Source organism: Aegilops tauschii, chromosome 5 (assembly GCF_002575655.3).
Source record: "Aegilops tauschii subsp. strangulata cultivar AL8/78 chromosome 5, Aet v6.0, whole genome shotgun sequence".
Classification (NCBI taxonomy): Eukaryota; Viridiplantae; Streptophyta; class Magnoliopsida; order Poales; family Poaceae; genus Aegilops; species Aegilops tauschii.
In genome coordinates, this window is record NC_053039.3 from 421057249 (window position 1) to 421079964 (window position 22716).

General features: G+C 45.1%; 4 protein-coding genes across 4 annotated transcripts; all 4 read right to left on the reverse strand.

The window, feature by feature from the left end:
- Positions 1 to 1018: 1018 nt before the first annotated feature.
- LOC109738356 (probable hydroxyacylglutathione hydrolase 2, chloroplastic) lies at positions 1019 to 6166 on the reverse strand. Its single transcript, XM_020297451.4, has 8 exons — positions 5897 to 6166; positions 5297 to 5482; positions 4223 to 4426; positions 3668 to 3791; positions 2874 to 2974; positions 2248 to 2322; positions 2072 to 2170; positions 1019 to 1465 (listed from the first exon to the last, which is right to left on the reverse strand). Exons 1-8 carry the CDS (start codon positions 5966 to 5968, stop codon positions 1319 to 1321), a joined length of 1008 nt encoding a protein of 335 aa, XP_020153040.1. The 5' UTR covers positions 5969 to 6166; the 3' UTR covers positions 1019 to 1318.
- Positions 6167 to 7598: 1432 nt separating this feature from the next.
- Positions 7599 to 10575, reverse strand: LOC109738358 (glutathione S-transferase). The gene is made up of 9 exons (XM_020297453.4): positions 10296 to 10575; positions 9739 to 9783; positions 9186 to 9271; positions 9012 to 9083; positions 8764 to 8817; positions 8568 to 8643; positions 8305 to 8366; positions 8071 to 8130; positions 7599 to 7963 (listed from the first exon to the last, which is right to left on the reverse strand). The coding sequence occupies exons 1-9, from the start codon at positions 10375 to 10377 to the stop codon at positions 7859 to 7861; spliced, it is 642 nt and encodes a 213-aa protein (XP_020153042.1). The 5' UTR covers positions 10378 to 10575; the 3' UTR covers positions 7599 to 7858.
- Positions 10576 to 10753: 178 nt separating this feature from the next.
- LOC109738357 (glutathione S-transferase) lies at positions 10754 to 13269 on the reverse strand. The gene is made up of 9 exons (XM_020297452.3): positions 13017 to 13269; positions 12667 to 12711; positions 12279 to 12364; positions 12102 to 12173; positions 11758 to 11811; positions 11595 to 11670; positions 11401 to 11462; positions 11184 to 11243; positions 10754 to 11059 (listed from the first exon to the last, which is right to left on the reverse strand). Exons 1-9 carry the CDS (start codon positions 13123 to 13125, stop codon positions 10955 to 10957), a joined length of 669 nt encoding a protein of 222 aa, XP_020153041.1. The 5' UTR covers positions 13126 to 13269; the 3' UTR covers positions 10754 to 10954.
- Positions 13270 to 15796: 2527 nt separating this feature from the next.
- On the reverse strand, positions 15797 to 22338 carry LOC109738359 (uncharacterized). The gene is made up of 5 exons (XM_020297455.4): positions 21627 to 22338; positions 19444 to 20435; positions 18929 to 19207; positions 18619 to 18710; positions 15797 to 16977 (listed from the first exon to the last, which is right to left on the reverse strand). Exons 2-5 carry the CDS (start codon positions 20407 to 20409, stop codon positions 16068 to 16070), a joined length of 2247 nt encoding a protein of 748 aa, XP_020153044.1. The 5' UTR covers positions 20410 to 20435; positions 21627 to 22338; the 3' UTR covers positions 15797 to 16067.
- Positions 22339 to 22716: the final 378 nt, after the last annotated feature.

The window sequence follows — 22716 nt, forward strand, 5'->3', positions numbered from 1 at the left end:
CCCCTGTCCAACCGCGACCGGCACAACGCGATGCGGATGGCGAGCTCCTTGTCGTCGTCCGCCTCCGCCTCGGGCAACAACGACTCCCAACGGATGGGATCGTCGTCGCCGGAAGGAGGGCTATTGGAGCTCGACATTCAATCGGAATGAGAAAGGACGGGGAGAGGAGATAGAGAGTGTGAGTGGATAGTGTTGTTTGACCAGGGTCTAGGGTTCGTCTCGTGGGGTATATGTGGGGCTTGGGTGAGCTAGCGTGGGCCAGTTCGTCGTGACGGACGCGTCTGAGCCTCCACATCCCCGCTCTAGATTTGAGCTGGGTATAAGAGGTGCCGTGAACCCGGACTTACGGGGTCAGTTTGGGAAGGACGGTTGGGTCACGTTTTGCTGACTAGGCCGTCTGTCCGGTTTGTTTAGAGAGCCCGGCTGTAAATGCTCTAAAAACGTGCAAAGGGATGAGTGATTTATGGAATCTGCTAGAGTTGCTCCAGGTAGAACAGCATCTAGTAAATCCTTGGACGGGGAAGTAAATCGGTGATTTCGGCACTGAATTCTGAACATAGGCCTGGAAATGGGATTTTTGTTTCTTCTGGATCAATGTCAATTTGATCGGTGGAGAGGCGTTTTCACCTTTTGTATATGATGACGCGTCAACTGTACTACCTCGTACTACAACAATATAAAAGCCATTCAGATTTTATTTTATTTGAAACGGATAGCCATTCAGATTGACGCACAAGCTTCAAAAGGAAAGACTCATCACACTTGTCCTTATGATTTGTCATCCATCACCAAAGCATGATGGATGACCGAGCACCCGCTCTCTAATGTGTGACGTCAAATCCTAGTCTGGTATGTTTGCCATCAAAGAAAAGAATACTGCTGTAACCTTTACACTGGAGTGATCCAGTCAACAGTAATTCTAATCTACATCAACACATTATGCAAATATTCTCCAGTGTAACGTCGATCAAGAGTGGTAAAAACAATTATAATGGCAAGAAAATTAGGAAGCAAGGACTGAAGAACACTATCAAACAGCTAACTAGCTTTTTTCTCTCCCAGGGTAGAGGATTACAGGACACATTTTATTTGTAGTCGACAAAAGAATCACCAGCTGCTATCAGATTAACAAGCACTCTGCGCAAGCTACATACAATGCTAGACAAATTTTCACCAAAGCATTTTTGGAACATCGAGCTATACACATTTCCTTCCCTGCGTTCCTTCTGTTGTGGTCTTGCGGGGTTCTTTGTCCACTCTACTTCTTTTCGAAGAGATGGTTGGGTGATCGTTTTATGAGAATTTCCTTTGTGGTTAGTCAAAAATTATCCTTCGCCCGTCGGATAACTTCAAGAACACGTGCATCATCGAAATGATCTGGAATGGACAGCCTTTTCTTTATCTCTGGACTTGAGGTCCTCAAGAAAGGATTGCACTGCTTCTCTCTCGCAATTGTTGTTGGCACCTGGAGAAGAACATGAAGCGCAGAAATTTTATAAAGTCAAGCATTGTTGAACAAACCCATTCCTGGAATCAATTGTGCACCATGCAATCTGAAACTGTGATTTATACCACATCATGCTTATTATTTATGTCAATAATCATCTAAATTGTGAGAGATACAAAATGACCTAATGTTTGAACTACGTGCCTTGTATTCAGATCGTATTCTCTTAGACGTCAACAAAAAGAAAAGAACAATTTAATGGGAAGTGCAAAAAACAATAAAACAAAAATTTTGTTCTTTAAAGCAGACACCAAAACATCCCAGCTTTTTTCCCTAGCCCAAGCAAGACATCCGAGAGCCCAACAGGTTAGGTAAGCATGACTGTTCCCAACTTCCCATGGAAGCAAGGACAGATGCGCATGCACAAACTGCCAACAGAGAATTGCTCCCTAAATATCCATGTTTATTCAATTCACCGAAAGTGTCGCCATCTCCTATTCTAAAACTAAACTAACAAATTCATGAATAAGCAGCAGAAGAATACGGAAATAAAAGAAACAGCAAATGCCCAAACTGATGTGTATTGAAAGTTAGAAATGCATATGGCTTTAGAAACTATGTTACCGTTGGTGTATTCTTATTGCGCAGATCAGCTGTACTTGCAGCGTATTCCTGAAGTTCTTCATTTCCTGGTTCTATGCTCAAGGCAAACCTTGAATTACTCTGTGAAGAGGTGCATTCAGAATTAAATAACAGGCTGGTGTAAGAAATTGCAAGATTTGAAAGGAAATATCATTCACCAGAGTATATTCATGTCCACAGTACACCTTTGTCACATCTGGAAGAGCTACAATTTTTTGTAGTGAAGAGTACATCTGCAGAAAGGTCAGAAAAAAAGGTGATATACATGAGTCTCAATGATGCATACAATGAACTCCATTAGGTACACTTCTATGAAAACGAAAATCGAGCAAGCCACTTGAAAACAAAAAAACTATCACAAGCCCACAACCATTCAGCTTTTTTAGTGAATAATCTGATTCCAATGAAAGGCGTGAGCAATTAGATTTGATTTAACTATTCCTCATTTCAAACACATGGAAGTGCAACAATATTCAGTGTGCTATTATTATTCATACAGATCTTTTTAAACCTTTTTCATTACTCATGGTTCTAGTAGTTCAGTTTATATTCAAAATTCTGAATCTATAACCCGATGCTTATTAGTCTCAATTAGGACTTCTTTAGCAATAAGTTCCTTTTATTCCGAAGCAGAAAAAACAGTTGCAAGGAAGCAGCTTTATTACAGACATCAAATAGGGAAACCAGAAAGCACATGGAAGTAGAACAAACTCAGAGAGCATAACATATGAGCATTTGAACTATTACAGAGTATACACCATAGATGTATACAGAGATATCTGACCTGTTCTGGAGTCCCCTCAAAAAGCTTTCCACATGATAGACTAAACAAGGTATCACCTGTAAATATTGCTCCAGATCCAGGGAAATAAAAGCTCACATGACCTAATAGAAATACAAGGGAATGGATGAATTTCTTGAGAACTTTGTCACATTAGAAAATTATTCTGTAAACAAAAATAATATGCATGTCCAGGAACACAACATAACAACTATGAGAAGCCTTAATAATAGCTCCAAATATGCTCCATAATGGGCAGCGGCACTACTTCTGGACTTTGATAAAACATCAACCAAGAGAAACCATAGATGATATTACATGAGCACAAGAGAAGGTAAGGAAAGCAATTTAGAATGTAATGAGAAAATTTAAACTTTAAGTGGTACTCCTAGTGGCAACATCATCAGATGACCCCAGATGCATATAAACTTGGGTCAATTAATCACATTTTTAAGTTTCGATAAAATAAAATAGAAGATATATATACAATGTTGAGTGATACTTGCAACTGCAAATTTTAAATCACCAATATTACAGTTCTCGGCAGAAAAAAGAAACTGTGTACTGTCAGTGCTGCTATTTTGGACCTTCCTGTCTTTCGCTCGAAATTGGGAGGTTCACATTTCATCCCGCAAGGCGCATAATGAGTTTTTCAGATTTTTCTGAGAACGTACTATTGCGATTTTTGATATATTAAAAAATAAACAGGTGTAAATGGACCTGGGTGCAGAAAATCTTCACTAGCCACCTGTAAAGCTAACCCAATACAGCACAATAAGAAATTTGCAGTTACACACCTGATGTATGACCAGGAGTTTCCATTACAAGAACTTGATGACCCGCAAACATCCATGTGTCACCCTCACTCAGAGTTATGTCAATGCCAGGAATTCGATCTTTATCCTTCTCAGAACCAATTACCTAGTAAAAATATTAATGTTAGAGAAGAAAAGCAGAAGATATCATTATTCCTCTCTTGATCTATGATTTTTGCGGCGACAGGGGCATCCAGCGGACACATAATGTCAAGCTAGAAAATAAACTTGTGCCAATACGTTCCATCTATTAAACTAAAGAATCATCATATATTATATTTAGTACTTTAAGTATTTAGTACTTTAAGAACAATTTACACTCAAGGTCAATGACAATGCATTTCAAGAACTAAACTTCTGACTTCATTATAAAATTATACCCTCCAGTAATATCTGGTATAGCAAAATGTTGATGGAATAATATCTGATTCCGCTTCATCTTATATCATAACAATACACATTTTTTTATGGCTTCACACAGTGTCTAAACAATATAAAGGATGACAGAAACAACAAAGGAGGCAGTCAACTGTATACCTTTGCACCATATTTCGCCTTCAGTTCCAAGTTGCCACCAGTATGATCATAGTGATGATGGGTGTTTAATATGTAGGTCAAGTTCTGGTTTCTCTTTTCCAATGCGTTTATGATAGGCACCGCCTCAGAAGGGTCTACCACTCCAACTGTCCCAGTATCCACATCATGCAAGATGTACGCATAGTTATCTTGAAGACAGGGTACCTACATAGGATGCAGATCATAGTTAAGAAACAAAAAAATGATGTTCAAGGGTATGAATGGCAAGCAAGAAACATCCACAAAAAAGATGATACATAAAATGCGAAGACAGCAGAGGTTTATTTGTTTAGCAAGACAGCAATCTACAATCTACTGTGCTTGTTTGTGGCGAACAATAAAATGTGTAAGTCACGCACTCACGGGCTCATGCTATTCCCTCTTAAAAGAAAAGGCCTGTATGTATGAAGAGGTGTTATGTCTTGGAGAAATACAAGTAATGCTGCTCAGATATTAACATAAACATCCGGTGTCTGAAAGAAACTGCAAACATGAAGGGTCAAGAGCAAACTAAAGAGAAGTGGCCATCATCTGGCCCACCATAGTACACTCGATAAGGTTTGGCAACAAAGATGCAGTCTAACATGTCGAAGATATATCGTGGTAGTTAGGTAAAAGGGTAGAGAGCAACAAGATAAAGAATGAAGCAGAATAAAGCAATAAGTGATGGAGTGGAAGAAGAATATGAGGAAGCTTTTTTCAGAGACGTGAACCATTTCCTACTGAGAATGGACCATAGTTTCTTTCCGAAAGCAATGCTGCTAGCAACAGCACGTGGTTGTGAGAAACTCATCAGAAATGGTTATGACTAGTCCCCCTCAATAAACAACTTTTGACTGTCTGACTTGCCTCCTAAAGCAAACCAGACCAGCCCAACTTATAATTTACTGCTGTACGCGCCCAAGTCAATGCAGCGAACACAAGTTACATTTACAGACAAACATCCACAGCAGTTGCACTAAGTTTCAGTAGCAGTTGACTGAAATGGGATGTAGGGATTGAACTAAACCCTCTCAAGAGTTTCAGTGCACTCACGAGCTCGATTTGCAGCGACGAGGAGACGCTGGTCATGTTGCAGAGGTAGCGCGCGGCGCCGAACATCCGGCCCACCCCGTGGATGGTCCTCAGGGGCATGACCAGCAGCGTGCCGATCCCGTACATGAGCGGCTTCCCGAGCCATTTCCTGCTCACCCTCGGTATCAACGACGGCTGGCCCCTAATCTGCAAAAAACAACACAGCCAGCAGATATTTTCAGAGCTCGCAATCCGCAGCAGAGAACCAAATCACACAAACTCGGAGAGCCAGATCGCCCACACCAACTCCCCGCCGCGCGCCTATCATACAGCACATGCCCGCATATAAATAAATTAATCCAACGAAATTAGGTGGAAACAGGGGCGCTGCGGGGGCGTGTCGGCGATAACGCGGGAACCGAGGGACCGGATCGCAAAAGCGCCACGAGTCCCGCTCCTCCATCGTTCGTTAACGCCGAGGCGGTTGTTGCAGCGTGCCGCAGAGCGATCGAGCGCGTCCCCGGCGGACGGGCGCGAGCCCCCGGCCCAGATCCAGGCCGGCACCGCGGAATCCCGTAGAAATCGAAGGTTGAGGGGAGAGAGGGGGAGGAGGCGCCGTACCGCGGGGGCGGAGGAGGAGCAGCGCGGGAGGGAGGAGACGACGAGCGAGCAGGCCTTGGAGAACATCCGCATTCCTGCCTCCGCCGGCGCCGCCGCCGCTCTCGTCTCGTCGCGTCGCCGCCCGCCGACGAGGCGTGGGGTGGGGGAACGGAGAAGGCAATGGAGACGCGGGGGGGGCGGAGAGAGACGGGGAGGGGAAGGCAAGTAGTAGTGGGGGAGAAGCGAGGGAGGGAGGGAGGGGGAGGTTGGCCGGCTGTGATTGTGCTGCCTCGGCCGGGCCCGGGCCCACCGCGGGAGCGGGGCTTCTTCTCTGCTGCGGGGCGGAGGACCCACGTGGCGCCTCGCGGGGCGTCCGCCCCGGGATCGACGGCGCGGGTCGGGTGCGGCTGAGGTCGTCGGCGTCAGGCGCAGGCGCGCGTGACGTGTGAGTGCGTACGGCCGCAGTCGTTGAGGGCCTTGGACCGCCAAACCGCGTTTTTTTTATGTGCGGGGCACACCAAAGTTTGCTTACGCTTTTCTGGCAGCGGAAATTTTAGGCACCGTCTGAATTCTTCTACGGGCACTTTTTTTTTTAGCATCAGTACAGACACAAGCGCTCATATATACGAGCATACACTATGAGCACCTCCGAGAGACTAAACCAGCATATCATCTTGAGATTTACGAAGCCACATAGGCGCCATCGCCGAAAATCCTGAAATAAATCCAGAAATAATGTGAGCACCAGGATTTGAACCCTGATGGGTTGAGGATACCACTGTCCACCTAACCATCTCAACCACAGGTTGATTCGCATGGGCACTTCTTTTAACACGTATAAATGCAGGGGCTCAGGTATACGCACATACACGGTACAACCTATCATACAAACAAGTATATCCTGACCCTATTAGCACGTCCAGGAGAGCTTTTTTTTTCAATTCCTCTACGGGACAGAGCATTCACTTTTGTCTTAAAAAAAAGGCGCAACAAAAGAAGTGCTTAATTCCATAGGGCGCTCGTGCTTTGTGCGCAAGCCCAAAAAGAAAAAGAAAACAAAAAAGAACATATAAACAACTGAAAAAGGTCAAATGTCGCTCTTCTTCGTAGCTTCATCTGTTCGTGCGACATGTGCCGCTCTTTCTTTCCCGATGGATGTGTCGCTCATAGGCGCGAAGCTTGCAGAGGGTTCAGATATAACCAGTGGACTGCTACAAGAAATGAGCTCACGCTGTCATGTTCCAAACAATCTTTTGTGTTGTGTACGCTTCACCCAGCTCTTGGTTCACACGTGACCAGGTGACCTCGTTGCACGACTCCCACCAATGACGACCAGAAGAGAGTTCTTTCTCTAAAGCAAGCATGCATCGGGACTGAGCAGTCCCACATTTTGACTCCTCACGAGAAAAACAGGTAAACCGATTCCCCGATTAATCTGAAAATTTCAGGGCCATTTCGTTTCTGCAAAATTCTACTCTACTCTCCAACAGATCACTTGTTAATACGGTGAAAATGACAGCGGGTCACCATCAATCCATCGATGGTATTTAAGCACAAATCACTTTCCGGCCTCGTAAAATCACAGGGGCCGTCCAACGGAAACGGCACCGCTTGCGACACAGAGCGAATTTACCCAATCAACATCAGCAATAAATCCCCCGCGAAAAATATCGAGCAGTAAATACAAATCCAAGAGAGAACATCAGTTGTAAATACAGGTCAATTCGTCAAATCACCTTTCTTTTTTCTTGCCAAATCTCACTGGTGGTGAATCGATCAATATTAATTTACATGGCGCCGGGGCCCGGCCGGCAGCTCGCCATGGCATGTACGCGCGCCTCGGCGAGATGGACGCCAAAGTGTATACACTCAGACAACCTGATAAGTTATGACTTATGAGAGGTTCTTCCATGCATTGCAGACTACATTCCTCATTATTGTGGAAATTACACGCATATAGTTGTAACTGGCTTGATTTCTTGATTATTTTGCTGAAGGTGCATCTGGCTGATTCTGGGGCAGTGCGGCTTGAAATGCCGGGATTTCCATGTACGCGTCGTGAAGTCGCGACAAGATTGGGTACTTCGTCTGCAAGAAAAGGAAAGCTTGTTGCTGTTGGTGTTCTGATGAGTATGTAGGGTGAGAGCAGCAGAAATCTTAATTTGGACAAAGAATATCAGAGAGGAAGTGAGTACCATATCAATCTGGAAGCGATTGATGGCGGCATGGATCTGTGGGGCTAGAAACACATCTCCCTGCCAAGGCCACAAATGTACATGTATCAGAAATATATAGTTCAAGATTAGTAAGTAGTAGCACATTTAGTAATAATCATGTTGACTTGGAAGTTCATTTCGAGGTGACTGATCAAGGCAAAGCATCAAACATGTAGTATCAGTGAAGAAGTATGTAGGTTCAGAAACACAAACCAAATGGATTTCATCTCCAACGCAATATTTGCTGTCACATCCATCCAAGAGCTTTTCTATTGCTGCAACAAATAATAAGAGCAGACCAAGAGTAAGATTATTTTGGTCAACTGAACAAATAATAAGTATGGTCGACGGGGGTCAGAACAGCACAACTGAACATATGATCGAAGAATGTCTAAGAGAAAAGGAAGTCTGAATTCCTTTTTTCTCAAATCTGCAGGTATATAACTGTGGAGACAGTATGTTGCGAAATATCGCACCTCTGAAGCCCTTGTCAATATAACGTTGAACCACCTCAAGGCTCTCATCGGGGCTCAACCTACCCTCATGTAAACCCTGCAAAGTAATCAAATATAAATATTGCACACACAAACACTGTCAAACACGTACTGAAATAATTGTTGAAAATTAAGACGAAATCTTGTCAGCGGTAGCTAACTCTCGGTAAAAACCCACAATTACGCCGTAGCCTTGGAGAGGTTGGATGCTTGAGCAAACTATGTTCGCAATCTGCAACAAGAAAATAATGTAATTAGCTACTCCATATGGAGTTATCGATAAGTGTGCTGAACAACTATGGTTCGAAAAAAGAGTTTTGAACAACTATGGTTCATGTGATTAACAAGACACAGAAGTAGAACTATAGAAGAGTTTTTTCTAGTAGAAAAAAAAGAACCAAAGAAGATCTTTAGCCGGACATATACCTGAAGATCGAGACCTTTCGTTTTGATATCTTTAGGTACTAGAGGATGCTGAGGATACTTATCTTCCAGATACTGCTCAGTGCAGAAGAAAGACACTTGTTAACTAGTAACAGAGAGACAGGAACGTTGAAGAAACATATTCTTTAATCCACTGAAGCAAGAACTGTGACTCACCAATATGATAGCGAGAGAATCAGATAGAACAAAGTCCCCATCTACCAATGCTGGTATGTATTTGATCGGGTTTATTTTTTCATAGTCTGCAATAAGAAATCCATAACGGTGAATTCCTCCTAAAACAGAATACAAATTATGCGTTTTTCAACATTCCGTAGATTTCAGCATCGGGAATAGGTGGGTACAACATGCATTGCAATTGTATCATTGATCAAGCCAAGATTTTCATCATCAAAGATGGTGCACAAAGTTGCTATAGCAGACTAAGCTAATGTCCAGGGAAGGAAAGGTCTATGCGCAGTTCCCTGCGGATTAGGCGGCTACTAGTCTAGTAATAAGGCATAATTAGGCATCATGAGGCAACATCTATCACATTTTACATGTAAACTAAACACGGTCATATTTCATTCATCACATCAACTCTGACCAGTTGCCATTTTGAGCTCTCATCAATTGCAAACCGGAAATGAGATTTTTTTTTTTTTTAAAAAAAGGGGATGAGATGGCTTCATAATTAGTATACGGCATGTTATCTGGTAAATTTGAGTACCTGGATCTGTCCGAGGATTGACTGCCTTATACTCGTAGTCCACACCTACATCATAGAGAGAATAAATTAATCAGTTTCCTGAACAAGATCCTAAAACTTCTATCGTTTAAGTGTGCACCGAAATTCTTAGTAATACATCTAGTTTGCTCTGCATTAATCATTTTTCTTGAACACACACCTAAGTGTGCGTCATTTTGTACTAGAAGAACGTGCCGAGGCTGCACAAACACTACAGCCCAAACTAAAACAAAGGGAAAACCAAAAACCAAAAACGAAAACAGAGAAGAACTGAAGAAAAGAAACAAGGCAAAAGCTAAAAGAACAACAATATTCTTAATTATGATATTCATCTACATGTTCCAGACCAAGAAAATACACAGCTGGTGGCATCTGAAATGTTCCCAACTGAAGAGTGTTCTGAACCTAGCATAATATAATCAACTCTAGGTCTAGGACAATAGGGATGGAGAAGCTGAATTAGAACTAATCTGGGGGTTAACATAATCAAGAAGAACCAAAGCTATTGAAGCTCCAAAACCTCAACACTTACTACTCACCTTTGAGATTGAGAGCGATCCGGACACGGTGAGAGCAAGAGCTGATCCAGGCGCCGTACAGGATGGGCTTGGCCGTCGCCATGGCTGACTGCTACCCCTTTCTCCTCTTCCTCCACTACTAGATGGAGACGATGCAGCAGTATCTGACTATATTTATTGGTATGGAGAGCCGGAGAAGGGATTGTCCTTCTCCTCTCCTCATGTGAACATAGAGAGCACCGTGCAGAAAACAGGTGTGAGCACAAGGGGACAAGAGTAGAAGATGCTACCTAATCCTGAGTATCAGATTGACTATATAGGGCCCAGAAAGTCAGGGAGATGAAGTCACCTTGGACTAGGTGTATGATTGATTGTTGCAGGGGAGGTAGAGAAAAGAACAAAAAGAGAAGATAAGGCCAAAATGATATGTTAACCAATGATGTCTCTTTCGGCTTAACAGGGCAATGTTTGAGCTTGACTCGTCTTCTTTCTTTCCTTCTCTTTATTGATACTAGAATTTTACAAGAGCACATATGATAAATTGCATTTATTCACTTTTACAGCAACATCGTCAAGCTCATCCAGGGGTCTTTGCTTACATGAACATCTGACTTTGAAGTTACATCATAGAATCTCGATCAAACATGAAAAATCTTACAGTCATCGAGGTCCTGATTACTTCACTGGGATGGAGGAGCATCTGGTTGGTTCGCAGGAAGTGCGGCTTGAAATGCAGGATGCTCATTGTAAGCATCTTGAAGCCTTGCCAAAATAGGGTACTTTGACTGCCAGACAAAATATCAATACAAGCTTATAATGCTGGTTTCTGAATAATCAGTGCAAGACATTTCACATTTGCATGTCATATACTCAGCAACAGAGAGCTTAGAATAGGGTAACATTACATACCATATCGATTTGGAAGCGTGTCACACCAGCGTGGATCTGGGGCGCCAAAAACACATCTGCCTGAAAATGGCCACAATATATATACCTACTTAGCTGATGTTACACTAACAGAGTTGGTAGGATTGTGAGTAGAGCACTTTAGCACACTCTTCACTGTGACCAGCATGTTATGTACTATCAAAGAACAAAGCCTGAGTTTGAGCTTCGAAGCACACACCATTTGGACTTCATCTCCGGTGGCATATTTACTGTCACATCCTTCCAGAAGTGTCTCAATCGCTGAAACAAAATTATCGAGGATAGTTCAGACCAACATGGATGTTGTATATGATTATGAACGCGAGACTGAAGTAAGAGGAAAATTGCAAGTGTTTCTAAACTATTTGGTAAACTGGGTGGTAGAAATCGCACCTCTGAAGCCTTTGTCAATATAATGTTGAACCATCTGAAGGCTCTCATTGGTGTCCATTGTGCCAAGATACGAACCCTACAAAAGATCATATAGAATCACACTCCAATTACAGGAAAGTTTAATTCTGACCTGAAAAAACTTAAAGATTATATCTGTGCGCACGATGACAGCATGGCTCTGAAGAGGCTGGATGCTTGAACACACTATGCTTGCAATCTGCATCAAGGAACAAACATGCTTTATGAACTGCGCATACTAAAATGTGAAATCAACAACAGCAAGTACATAAGTAAGATAGGTTTGGTGTCTCCATCTGTTGTAAAATTGTTAACATACAACAAGTTTCATCCAATAAACATCAAAAGTTTATTTCAGTGCTTCAAATTGTTCTGTGCTTATCTCACACAAAAAAAGTGCCAACTGCCAATGGTATCCTTGGCAATAAATGTATGGACAAATACTAGTCCCATCGTGCCAATATAATTTTAAGCAGACAAGACAAGTACCTGCAAATTAAGAGCTTTCTTTTTCAGATCTCGGGGTAAGAGAGGACACTGAGGATACTTGTCTTCCATATACTGCTCAATACAAAACAAGCCCGTTAATTGCTAATATATCACTGCACAAGTGTTGTAAGAGTTAATTTTGTAAGCTCGAAAATGCAGTGAAGAGTTGCCGCTTACCAAAATGATGGCGAACGAGTCGGAAACAACAAAATCCCCATCCACTAATGCTGGGACAAACTTAACAGGATTGATTTTCTCATAATCTACAGAGGGAAGCAGCAAGAACAGCGAAACAACATCATGAATTACTCAAAAAAAAAAACATCATGAAGCAAACGTAACATAACGCAACTTCTACAGAATCACAGTAACAAAAGGATCAAAGATTTATGTACTCAGATCCAGGAAAATAGGTATCAAACTTTCATTTATGCTACTGATACAGGAGCTTTGCTTTACACCATTGACATCGGAGAACTGCTTAATTTGCCATCGAAAATGGTACCCTCCGAGCAAGTGACACTTTCGATGTAAAAGAAAAAAGAACAGAGATTCAGCTGTATACCTGGATCTGTCATCGGGTTGGTCGCTCTGTACTCAAAATCCACACCTTTATGACAGGGGAAAATGGTATAATTAGTACATACAGTAGCAAATAGTACAAGTACTAACATCTAAACAGCTCCTATGAACTTTGGTGCTCGAAATTTGGGAGCTATTTTCTCTGAATCACGTCACTAGTGAAGAAAAGCTCTTCATCCCGGATCTAACTGATAAAGTTGAGCTAGAGCTTTGAGAATCGAGCATCCATAATCCTCACAAAAGACTTCTCAAAATAAGAAATAACTCCTCGCGATCTGTGATCCCGTGACCTATGCGGCAGAATCAAGAAGCTAGGCTAGCTGGTACGCGTACCTTTGAGGTTAAGGGCGATCCGAACCCGGTGCGAGCAGGAGCTGAACCATTTGCTGTACAGGATCGGCTTCCCCGTTGCTGCCGACATGGCTGCCTCCTCCTTCCGCATCCCAATTCCGCCCAATTTGTTTTCTCTGGGGAAACAGTAGTACGGAGCACTAGAGTTTATCCTTCCGTGTGTGTTTTTTCTTTAGAGAATATATCGTTCCACACTTGGAGAAGAGGCTTCTAGGTCAAAGCAATTTTGTACGATAGGACAATGCACGGCGTTGTGGTGGGATATAAATATTGTAGCATGTTAGTTTATGATTTACCTGCTCATATTAATGCGATTTTTATAAATAAATGTTTACCAAATCCTGTCAGCGATTTAACTTTTATTTTGATGAGAAATTTGATAAGTAAATTAAAGTGGAATTGATTCGGAAGATTAGTAAATTAAGGTGATTGATTGTCGTACACGGAAGAAAATGAAACATTAAGCCTTACATTCTTTTTAAGTAGAAGAGATAGAGATTTTTGGACGATTAGAATTCCTAGTAATTTTTTCTTTGTTGGTCGTTTGATTCGTATAATTGGATTTATTGAATTTTTACTAAGAAGTCGGTCATACTACATTTCATATGAAATCTACTAGTATCCACACCGATCTCTCTTTAAAATTCTTTTGTTTTTTCTGTGACCTCAGACACTACCTGGTTCAAATTCTTGTAGGATAATCCTTTAGAATTTAAGTGGCCATTATCCCGTAAAAGAAAAAATTATATCTCAGTTTTTTGTAATTCCTGCTAATTAAAGAGGCCCGTACCCATGATTGTTTCTGCAAACGCCACACATCATGGTGTTTCGGTTGTGTGGAAACGCCACGATCAATAGTGTTTGCACCCTGGTTCGCCACCAGCCAACTGTTGTTCACCAGGCTGGCGTGGTCGAGACCAAACACCGTAGGGGGTGGTTGTACCCCCAACCAAAACGTCACAACCTTAGATGTTTGCCCCTAAAGGGGTAATTGGTCGCAGAGCCTTGGGTGGGCCTCTCACTTACGCCACCTTTCTTCCTCCTCTCCCATCCGACTTGTAGCCCCCCCCCCCCCCCACACACACACAGAATCTTCTCAGAAATCCAAACAAGATCGGTGCCATTTGTTCATGGTCCATCCCCTTGGCATCATTTGAGGTAACTTCTCTCATCTCCCACGATTGATTGGCTGGAATTGTGTATTTTGATCGCATTGTTCCTATCCAAACCCTTGTTTGGGGATTTCGCTCAATCCCATTTGTTCAAGTGGTGAAATAATGATTAGTATGATGTTTGTGATGCGTACTAAGCACTAGGGTTAGTCGTATATTTGTGATTTGTTACCATGGGTGAACTAGGGTTAGGGTTAGGGCTAGGGTTTATGTTAGAGGGAAGAAGACATGTAAGGGTGTGACCTATTTTAGATATTTTTTACTTGATGCACTTTAGGTATTACTCCATACAATTTTCATTGATGCATTATATTGCTTGCCATTTCTTTTAGATGGAGAGAATCGTTAATGTTCATTTTGTGGACAAAGCAACATTTTTAAGTAACAACACCGAGATTGTTGCCGTTGAGGAGATAGTCATGTATTTGTGAGAAGTCCTAGTTATGATGAGGTTGTGGAATAGTAACAAATGTTCATTTAAATTATAAGGAATGTATAATGTTGGTCCAACACCTACTTCTCGAATGAAGGCAATGCCTATCACTTCTGAGCTGGATTGAGGGGCATACAAAGAGGTTGTTGCGGCCTCTCAAGACAAGTCTCTCGAATTATTTGCCACGAAGGTCGAAGGCCCTCGGTTGGATGTTGACTTATTCTTTTTTGCGAAGCAGTTGCATGTTGACTTAAACAGGTGTGTCTCTGCATGTGATGATATGAGCCCAGCTAGAAGTGCACCACTTGTTGAGGGTAGGATCTAGATTTGTGGCCCCAATGCTATGAACTAAGAAAATGAATATGAGGTGAATGTTAGTGACCAAGTCGATGAGCAAGATGGTGGTGTCAATGTCGAACAAGGTTATTACATGGATGGAGATGGGGGCTGGTGATGTAGATGGTGATAACTTGGAGAAAAAAGATGAAATTCATGAGAATGATATTGGAGATATGAAAACACAAGTCATGGTGCAGGACATGGAATGTGACATCTCGTATGGAAGTGCCATGCCTCTGACTCCAAGGATGATGGCCTAGAGAATATTTGAACAAAAAATGGCTTCATCAAGGCAAAAGAAGCCCAATGCTTCTCAAAACTTTTAGGTCGGGATCATCGGATATCATTGTTCCATGATCTTAGCCTCACCGATAAGGTTTTTGGACCCTTGTATCGGACCCGGTATTTAGGCTTCTTATACAAATGGAGTCGGGGGAGCTCTCCCTGTTATAAAAAAATGACAAGAGCGGTATTTAGGCTTCTTATACAAATGGAGTTGGGGGAGCTCTCCCTGTTATTCTAAAAAAAAATGACAAGAGATCACCATGCAGATATATAATTCTCCAAGATTCTTCATTAACGAAGTGTAACATTTTTATTTGCCCTAAAAATAATAGCATTTCTACACTTCCAAATAGACCAAAACATAGGAGAGATGCCAACCAAATAAGTCTTTCATCTGTTTTCTGGAATGTTTTCAGCTCAGAGAAACGATCATCAGACGACACACTGGTATTTAAGCGCAAATCACTTTCCGGCCTCGGAAAATTAGAGAGGTCATCCAATCGAACGACATCGCTCGCAAACTAGATTCAAGCTATCCAATCAACATCAGCAATAAATACAAATCCAAGAGAAAGAAAAACATCAGTTATAAATACAAGTCAATTCGTCAAATCACTTTTCTTTTTCTTGAACGGGAAGAGAGGAAGAGGAGAAGAGGGTTAAAGGAACCAAAGCCCAACAAAAGCCCTACAAGCTACATTAGCAAACCAAGACCATTCTCCTTGGCCCAAACAAATCCAAAGCTGCGACGAGGCCCAATTGGGCCTCACAATCACCACGTCAATGCGTTGACCGCCTCACGGGTCACGACTTCTTCCCGCTCACCGGCGCCGGGGCCGGCGGGGCTGCCGCGCCGCCGAGCACCGCGGCAGCTGAGTCGACGTTGGTGAGGAGGAACTCGTAGATCTTCTTCCTCAGCCGTTCGATCGTCTCCTCGGGCACGCCGCAGCCGTTGGCCGACGCAGCAGCGGCCGCGGCCACCTCGTCCCCGTCCTGCGGCGGCGGCGGCGGCGGCGGCGCCTCGCCGCGCGTCCCGATCTCGCCGAGCCAGTCGTTGACGCGCTTCAGCTGCGGGAGCATCCTGGCCGCGCGCTCGCGGTCCCACGGCGCCGCTGCCGACACGTCGGCGTCCAGGAACCGCTCCACGAACCCGAGGAACCACCCCCGGGACTCCTCCCCGAGCCGCCGAGCCAGCTGGCCCCTCTCCTCCGCGCCTACTCCCCTCTCCCACTCCGGCGGGGCGGGCGTCACCGCGGCTGCCGTGGCCCCCGGGCCCGTCCTCGGCTTCCCCTTTGCCGGGGACATCCGTGACTTCGCCGCTGGAGACAACGACTTCACGGCATTGGGGGACGCCGCAACTGGCTTCGCCGACTCGTCAACGACGACCACCGCCAGCGGCGATGACACCGTGGCCGGGACGGGCTTGAGGTTGTAGAGCCCGAAGCCAGAGAGGTCCGTGGCGAGCGCAGCGTTAACCCAAGACTTGGCCCGGCGCTGCCGCTCCGCTGCGACTGCAGCAGCGGCCTCATCGTCCGTGGCAGAGACCACCGTCCCGGCGTCGCTGGCCGCTGAGCATTCCGGCGGGACTGCTGACTTGGTGAGGGTGTCAGTGATCACCGTGGCGCGGGAGAGCGAGCTGTGGAGGGCGAGGAACTGCTCAACGGTCGGCTGCGGGTTCTGCTCCTCCGCCGTCGAGCTCACCTCAGCGTACGAGCTGCTCCCACAAAAACAAGCAAGCCAAGTAAGAATCAATCACGCCACATTGCTCAAATCATGACGTAGAACTAAAATGCAAGCAAAATCAGAACAAACATAACACTGTAAAAATGTACAACTCGTATGGTAACTGCGTAGTAAAGGCCTATCAGCAAAAAATTCCAGGACTTGATAGTTGATAGTGTCACATTTTTCCTGCAGGGTAGGAGATCAAGTGCATTTAAGATTTTACTTTCAAACACAGTTGTGTCACACAAGACAGTAAAATTTTCCAGCATTTGAGTGAAATGCTGACATTTTCCAGCAGTGGTTTGGAAATGCTGTACATTAGCAATGATGAGATTGACAGTAGAGGACAGTGGAGCTGCCCAGTTGATGATGGTAGAAGGAAACAAGACGCAGGTGCAAGTACAGTGCAATGATAGGTAAACAGCAGGCCATCCACACACAGCATCAACAGACACAGTTCTGAAAATTGGTCGTCCATATGCAAACCAAAACACTGTGAGTGTCAAGGTTAATACCCTACGCGACACAGCATGAACATAGAGCAATAGCCGCGCGTCTCGTTACTTGGGGCGTACCCTGTACCTGGATGCTAATACCTCCATTTGATTTGATCCGTTTGCCCTGTAGAGTTTTGTACTTTCTAGCACAGCCTAATTGACAATTTTTTGCACGCCGGTAAGATGGTTATGAACTTCAGCTGTGTTTCAGCTTTCACAATCTTTCAGTTTATGAGAGATGTACTTAAATTTCTGGAAGTTAATTCTGGTTTGGTAAAACCATGCAGCTAGGTTCCACCAGCACCCAGATCTCTACACAAAGATGGCAGGGTCGGACCACGGGTGGGGTCTCAAAGGGCAGAAACGAGCTGGGTTGATAGCATTATGGCAGCATGCAGGACAGCTAGACCCGGGACATTTGGAGCATGATACCAACGGGGAATTAATGATCCTCGCCCTTGTGAGGTGCGAGCGCAAAGGAGGCATGCCACATGAACGGCAGCAGGCTTTGCTAAAAAACATTGTGGATACCAGTCTGTCCTGGTGTGCTGATAATGTGCTGTATCTAGCATGTTATGGTCAGCACAGGAACATGCAGTCAAGGCTGTCCACGGCCACAGGCCATGTGGAGCTCTGGGGGTCTCATAAAGCTCATCAGACGGGACAAGTCTTTGATGAATAGTTGGGTTGAACTGTCGACGTGGTAGGATTTCAAAAACATTGGCATGTGGTACTAGCAGGTGAAGATGAATCCATCACAAAATTTGCTAATTTTGAACTAATATAAGCTGAAGCGTATACCCAAATAGAATTGTATTTGCTGCCATATCTGTGCATGCTTGGATAAAGCCAGCAAAAACATGCCAGGTTATGGTATGACCCAATCAGACCAAAAGATTCTCTTCTACTATTATCTTAATGAGCAAAGCATGTGGTTCCATCAAAGTATATTTAACATGCAGACACTATTTTCTGGAAACTATGTTCTGCCCAAAATGAGGTGCAAACCATAGATTATGTTGACTGAAAAATAAATAAGAAAATGAAAATGGAAGTCATTTAGCAACGAATGACAACATAATATAACTTTTGTGATCATCACATCACAAGGCCAGTGTCTGGAAGAAAGGTACCTCAAACATCTCAGCAAGCTTTCTGCAGCAGAAGCTTCCTGCATGGCTTCAACAGCAGCCACCTGCGCCGATTCTCTGTACTTCAGAAGCTCCTGTCACAGAATTATGCCACAAAACATACCATCAGGTACGAAAACATTTTACAACAAACTTCTCACAGATAATGGATAGAATTTGTCAATATTCATAGACATTGGTGGTAGCGTATGGTTTCCACCATATTAATGTACGATAAAACAATATAGCTAAATTTCTAGTGTACAATAAAACCATACTGATCATGTATTCATGTCAATGAACTTAGTCATACCTTTCCTAGTTTGGCAAGTGACGGAGGAAGTGATGCCCATGAATTGCCGACATCTGTCAGTTTTTTGCTGTTTGGTGGAATCTTAACCAAATTTGTAACATTTGGGTTGCTTAAACCCCCAGATGTCCTCTTTAGAGTAGGAGGATGCTTCTTCGGTGCTTTGTCAGCATCGACTGGAGGAGCAGGAGCACTTGACGTGCTCTTTCTAGCAGGGTTATGAATCTTACTGTCGTCTTTATGTGTCACCTTCTCGTTCACTGGTGGCTTTCTTCTAGGAGTCTGCATATAAGAACAACAGGATTAGCAAAGTTACTTTGGAGCAAAATCAGTTTATAGAAAGAAACAGTGCCATCACATTCCGTTGCTTTACATAAATATCATGAATAGGTTTATAGCATATCACCATGTTCTCCAAAAAACACAAAAGGTAATACTATTCTAAAGAGAAGATGGTGATGACAGAAAATTAAAACATCAAATGCATCTATCAGTAGGGTAGTAAAAATAGTACATACCGTTGGGCCCCTGTTCTCAGGTTTCCTGTCAGCTTTGGTCGTCTTTGAGTCTGAATTATTTTTCCCTTTTGTATCTACAGCTCCTTCCCAGCTTCTTCGCAATGCCTTTGGCCCTGATCCAATACCCAGCACAGAGCTACTGATTGAGTTAACCGCAGAGGACCTTCTCCCTGCAGTAGTGACCTTCAGAACTGAAGCTGCCCTTTCTAACAAGGAGAGCCTAGAAGATGATGCTTTCTCTGGTCCTTTTACCCCATGTCTCTGTCTTAGATCACTAGAAAATCTGTCAAATGTTGCAGGTAGAGAATAGACACTGGTTGGAGATGAAGGTGTTGATCTAACACGAGCAGGTCTTGCCTTTGGTTTCACTGTTTCCTTCTTCTCAGTAACCCCATTCAAAGCCTGTTTTGACAGTGAGGATTTTGATTTGGTCAGCACCGGTTTCTTATTTTCTGTCCCAACGGTTTTGTGGGGAGCATTTATTTTCTCTAACTTGCTTTTTTCCTTCTCTAGCGACAAGACGCCAGCATCTTTCAATCCATTGGTTGGTTTCGATCCATTGGCCGGTTGTGCTTTCTTGCTGCCGGCAACTTTGGAAGAGCTAGTTAACACAAGGTCCTCAGGGTTGCCTACACAAGGATGACGGCCAGGAACTGGCCGAACTCCCCAAAGGATGGGTACCGGAGTGGCCGCCTCAAGGCGATCAACATGGATGAACTGCCCTAACTGAATCTTGTCGCTCAAGATGAGATCATGCTGTTCCTCGGGAAGGGTCACATATGTGGCGTGCGAAGAATCGGACACCTTGAGGTAGAACCCTTGGTTGGTGAAAAGATCACTCCCTGAAAGTGCCGGCACAATGCTGACGACCTGAAGAAGGGACGACCGATGCTCTCCTGCGACTTTGACATCCGTGTTCATATGCTGAAGGAGCTTGACGAGGACACCGGGCACCAACGACGCCATTGATGTAGCTCCTTAAGCGCATTACTCTGCGATGTTCAAAGAGACTCAGCAGTTAGATAATCACACAAGTGTATGAAGAATCAGAACCAACCTATGTGGCTGAGTTAGTTATCAATTCACTGCTGGACAACCTGGCCGGCTGCCCCTGTTCAAAAGTGAAAGCAATGAACCTGATTACAGTAATGGCTGCAACTTTTCGTGAATGTATTTACAGGGAGACCTGGGTCACAAGGAACTTAAAGCAGGAACCTCACATTCACCGCATGTTCTCCACGGTAGTACCATCGTTCAGAGTTTAATTATCAGATATGGATTGACAACGCAAAGTGAAAAATCACACCCCTATCATCGCTGTCAAATAATCGATAGTTATTAAAAGGGACGGCTCCACGGAATCATTGGTGCTTGTGACCCAATAATTCCAGTGATAACAACGATAGCTAAGGAGGGGAGAAAATGATGCGAACGCCTATCCAACAGTACCAGTAACATGGCAAAACAGCGCGCAATCACTTAAAAGGATTACGCGAGAACTGGGGCTGCCAGGAACTCAATTATGTGGTGCAGGGAAGGAGAAAGCTGCCATGCCATTGCTTGCAAGGAAGTGGATTCGGTCCAAAGCAAACAGGGGACCCGGCCCGGCGGCGGAGGCGGGGCTGGAGGTGGGAGACAAGCTCAACAAACGCCACGGAACAAGCAGATACCACCAGAAAGTCGCATCATGGCATCAATGTGGGCGGTGGTCCTTGTCCTCGCTCCCCCAACCCAGCGGATTTTTCCTCGGCGAGGAAAAAAAATGCGGGGAGCAGAAGAAACAGGTGAGCACCGCCAGCGCCAGCGAACAGGCCAACCAACGGAAGGACCAACCAAATCTCGTGCGTGAAGTACCGCTAATCAATTCCGCCGAAACCTTAAACGGATGCCAATCGGGAGCGGAGGCGGAGGGCAGAGGACGCCCGGGCACCTCGAAGGCTCGAACGGCAATAATCTAGCTCATGGCGCTCCTCCTCCGACGAAGAGGAAGAGTGAGCGGCGTGCCGGGCAGCCGGAGCATCCGTGCTTCCGCGCCGAGCTCCCTCAAACAAATGGAGGAATCGAAGGGGAAACGGGAAACCGCAAGGCGGCGCGAAACTGGGAGGCAAGCGCGTCGAAGAAGCTAGGCACAGATAATAAACAAACACAGATAAATTGAGGCAGCGGTGGGGAATCGAACCAACCTCCGGCGGAAATCCGTGGGCGCCGGCGGGAACCAATCTCCGCCGCACCGCTCGAATGCTCCCCTTGCAGCCCCCTCGCTCCGGCCGCGCGAGAGAGTGAGTGAAGGGATGAATCGGGGAGGCGGCCCGCCCCGGGACACTGGAGCACCTTCCGAGCGCTCGTGCGTGGCAGGCGTGCGTGCTCTGCTGTGCCGCTGCCGCAAGGCTCCAAACCTATCGATGATCCTGCAGCGCCCTGCCGCAGGGCAGGTCGAGTCAGTGAGAGGACGCGTCCGCCGCGCCCCTTCAGGCGAGAAGATCCCTCCCTCCTTGGCCGTTTCTGGAGCGGCGCGCTGCGTTGGGCCGCGCACGGGGGAAAGCGAGAAGGAGCTCGAAGCGAGAGGACGGTGGAGGGGAAAAGGGGAGGGAGGGGAGAGAGAATGGAAACGGAGACCAACCGGCTTCTCTCCCTCTTCTCTTGTTGGGCGGGGCGGGGGAGGAGTGTGTGGGGCCTGGGCGTAGGGGCTAGTAGTAACCGCCCGTAGCAGAGCAGGGAGCTGACAACACGCGACGCAAGCAGCAGCAGCAGCACTAGCACTAGCAACCAGCGGCGAGAGAGGCGGTCCACTGTGCGAAGCCTCCCCTGCTGCTGCTGCTTGCTCCTCGTGTTGCGCAGCGCGTGGGTGGGTGGTGCGTTGCTGTTGAGGTGGCCCGTTGCTTTCTCGGTTTCTCACTCTCGCCGCCCATGGGGAGTGGGGCGGGGAGTGATAAAGTTGTAGGAGCCCGAGGGAGAGGAGTGAAACAAAAAAAAATACAAACTGTCACGTGAAACGCACAAATTCCACCCCAACTTTTACACGAGTTTGAGCCAAGGGATGGAGGGATTCGATTTTTTTTTCGACTGCGGAATTAGAATTTTCGAACCAACTTTTACAGGAGTTTTGAGCCAGGGGAAGCTGGATTTTCCCGCAAGGTGTCTTCAAGCAGCCTTCTTGGAGGCGTCATTGTTGGTCCCCTTCCACCCCCGGCTCTCCGAGATTGTCGATTGGCCCTTCTTGAAGACATTGTCTTGGGGCCGGCTTCGTAGATAAGGTTGATGGTTGCTCCGGTG

Bases quoted from the DNA above. Each gene is read 5' to 3' on its own strand.
- LOC109738356 (XM_020297451.4), bottom strand. From the start codon at position 5,968: ATGCGGATGTTCTCCAAGGCCTGCTCGCTCGTCGTCTCCTCCCTCCCG. The intron at 2,171-2,247 runs GTGAATGATATT...ACCTCTTCACAG, and splicing joins GTGGACATGAATATACTCTG to AGTAATTCAAGGTTTGCCTT. The intron at 1,466-2,071 runs GTAACATAGTTT...GTTCTTCTCCAG, and splicing joins GCAATAAGAATACACCAACG to GTGCCAACAACAATTGCGAG.
- LOC109738358 (XM_020297453.4), bottom strand. From the start codon at position 10,377: ATGGCGACGGCCAAGCCCATCCTGTACGGCGCCTGGATCAGCTCTTGC. The intron at 9,272-9,738 runs GTACTCAAATTT...TTCTTATTGCAG, and splicing joins CAATCCTCGGACAGATCCAG to ACTATGAAAAAATAAACCCG. The intron at 9,084-9,185 runs GTGAGTCACAGT...TGCACTGAGCAG, and splicing joins ATTCTCTCGCTATCATATTG to TATCTGGAAGATAAGTATCC.
- LOC109738357 (XM_020297452.3), bottom strand. From the start codon at position 13,125: ATGCGGAAGGAGGAGGCAGCCATGTCGGCAGCAACGGGGAAGCCGATC. The intron at 12,174-12,278 runs GTAAGCGGCAAC...TGTATTGAGCAG, and splicing joins ACTCGTTCGCCATCATTTTG to TATATGGAAGACAAGTATCC. The intron at 11,060-11,183 runs GTATGTAATGTT...TTTGTCTGGCAG, and splicing joins CACGCTTCCAAATCGATATG to TCAAAGTACCCTATTTTGGC.
- LOC109738359 (XM_020297455.4), bottom strand. From the start codon at position 20,409: ATGGCGTCGTTGGTGCCCGGTGTCCTCGTCAAGCTCCTTCAGCATATG. The intron at 19,208-19,443 runs GTATGTACTATT...TCTTATATGCAG, and splicing joins CTGAGAACAGGGGCCCAACG to ACTCCTAGAAGAAAGCCACC. The intron at 16,978-18,618 runs GTACCTTTCTTC...TTGTGGGAGCAG, and splicing joins AGCTTGCTGAGATGTTTGAG to CTCGTACGCTGAGGTGAGCT.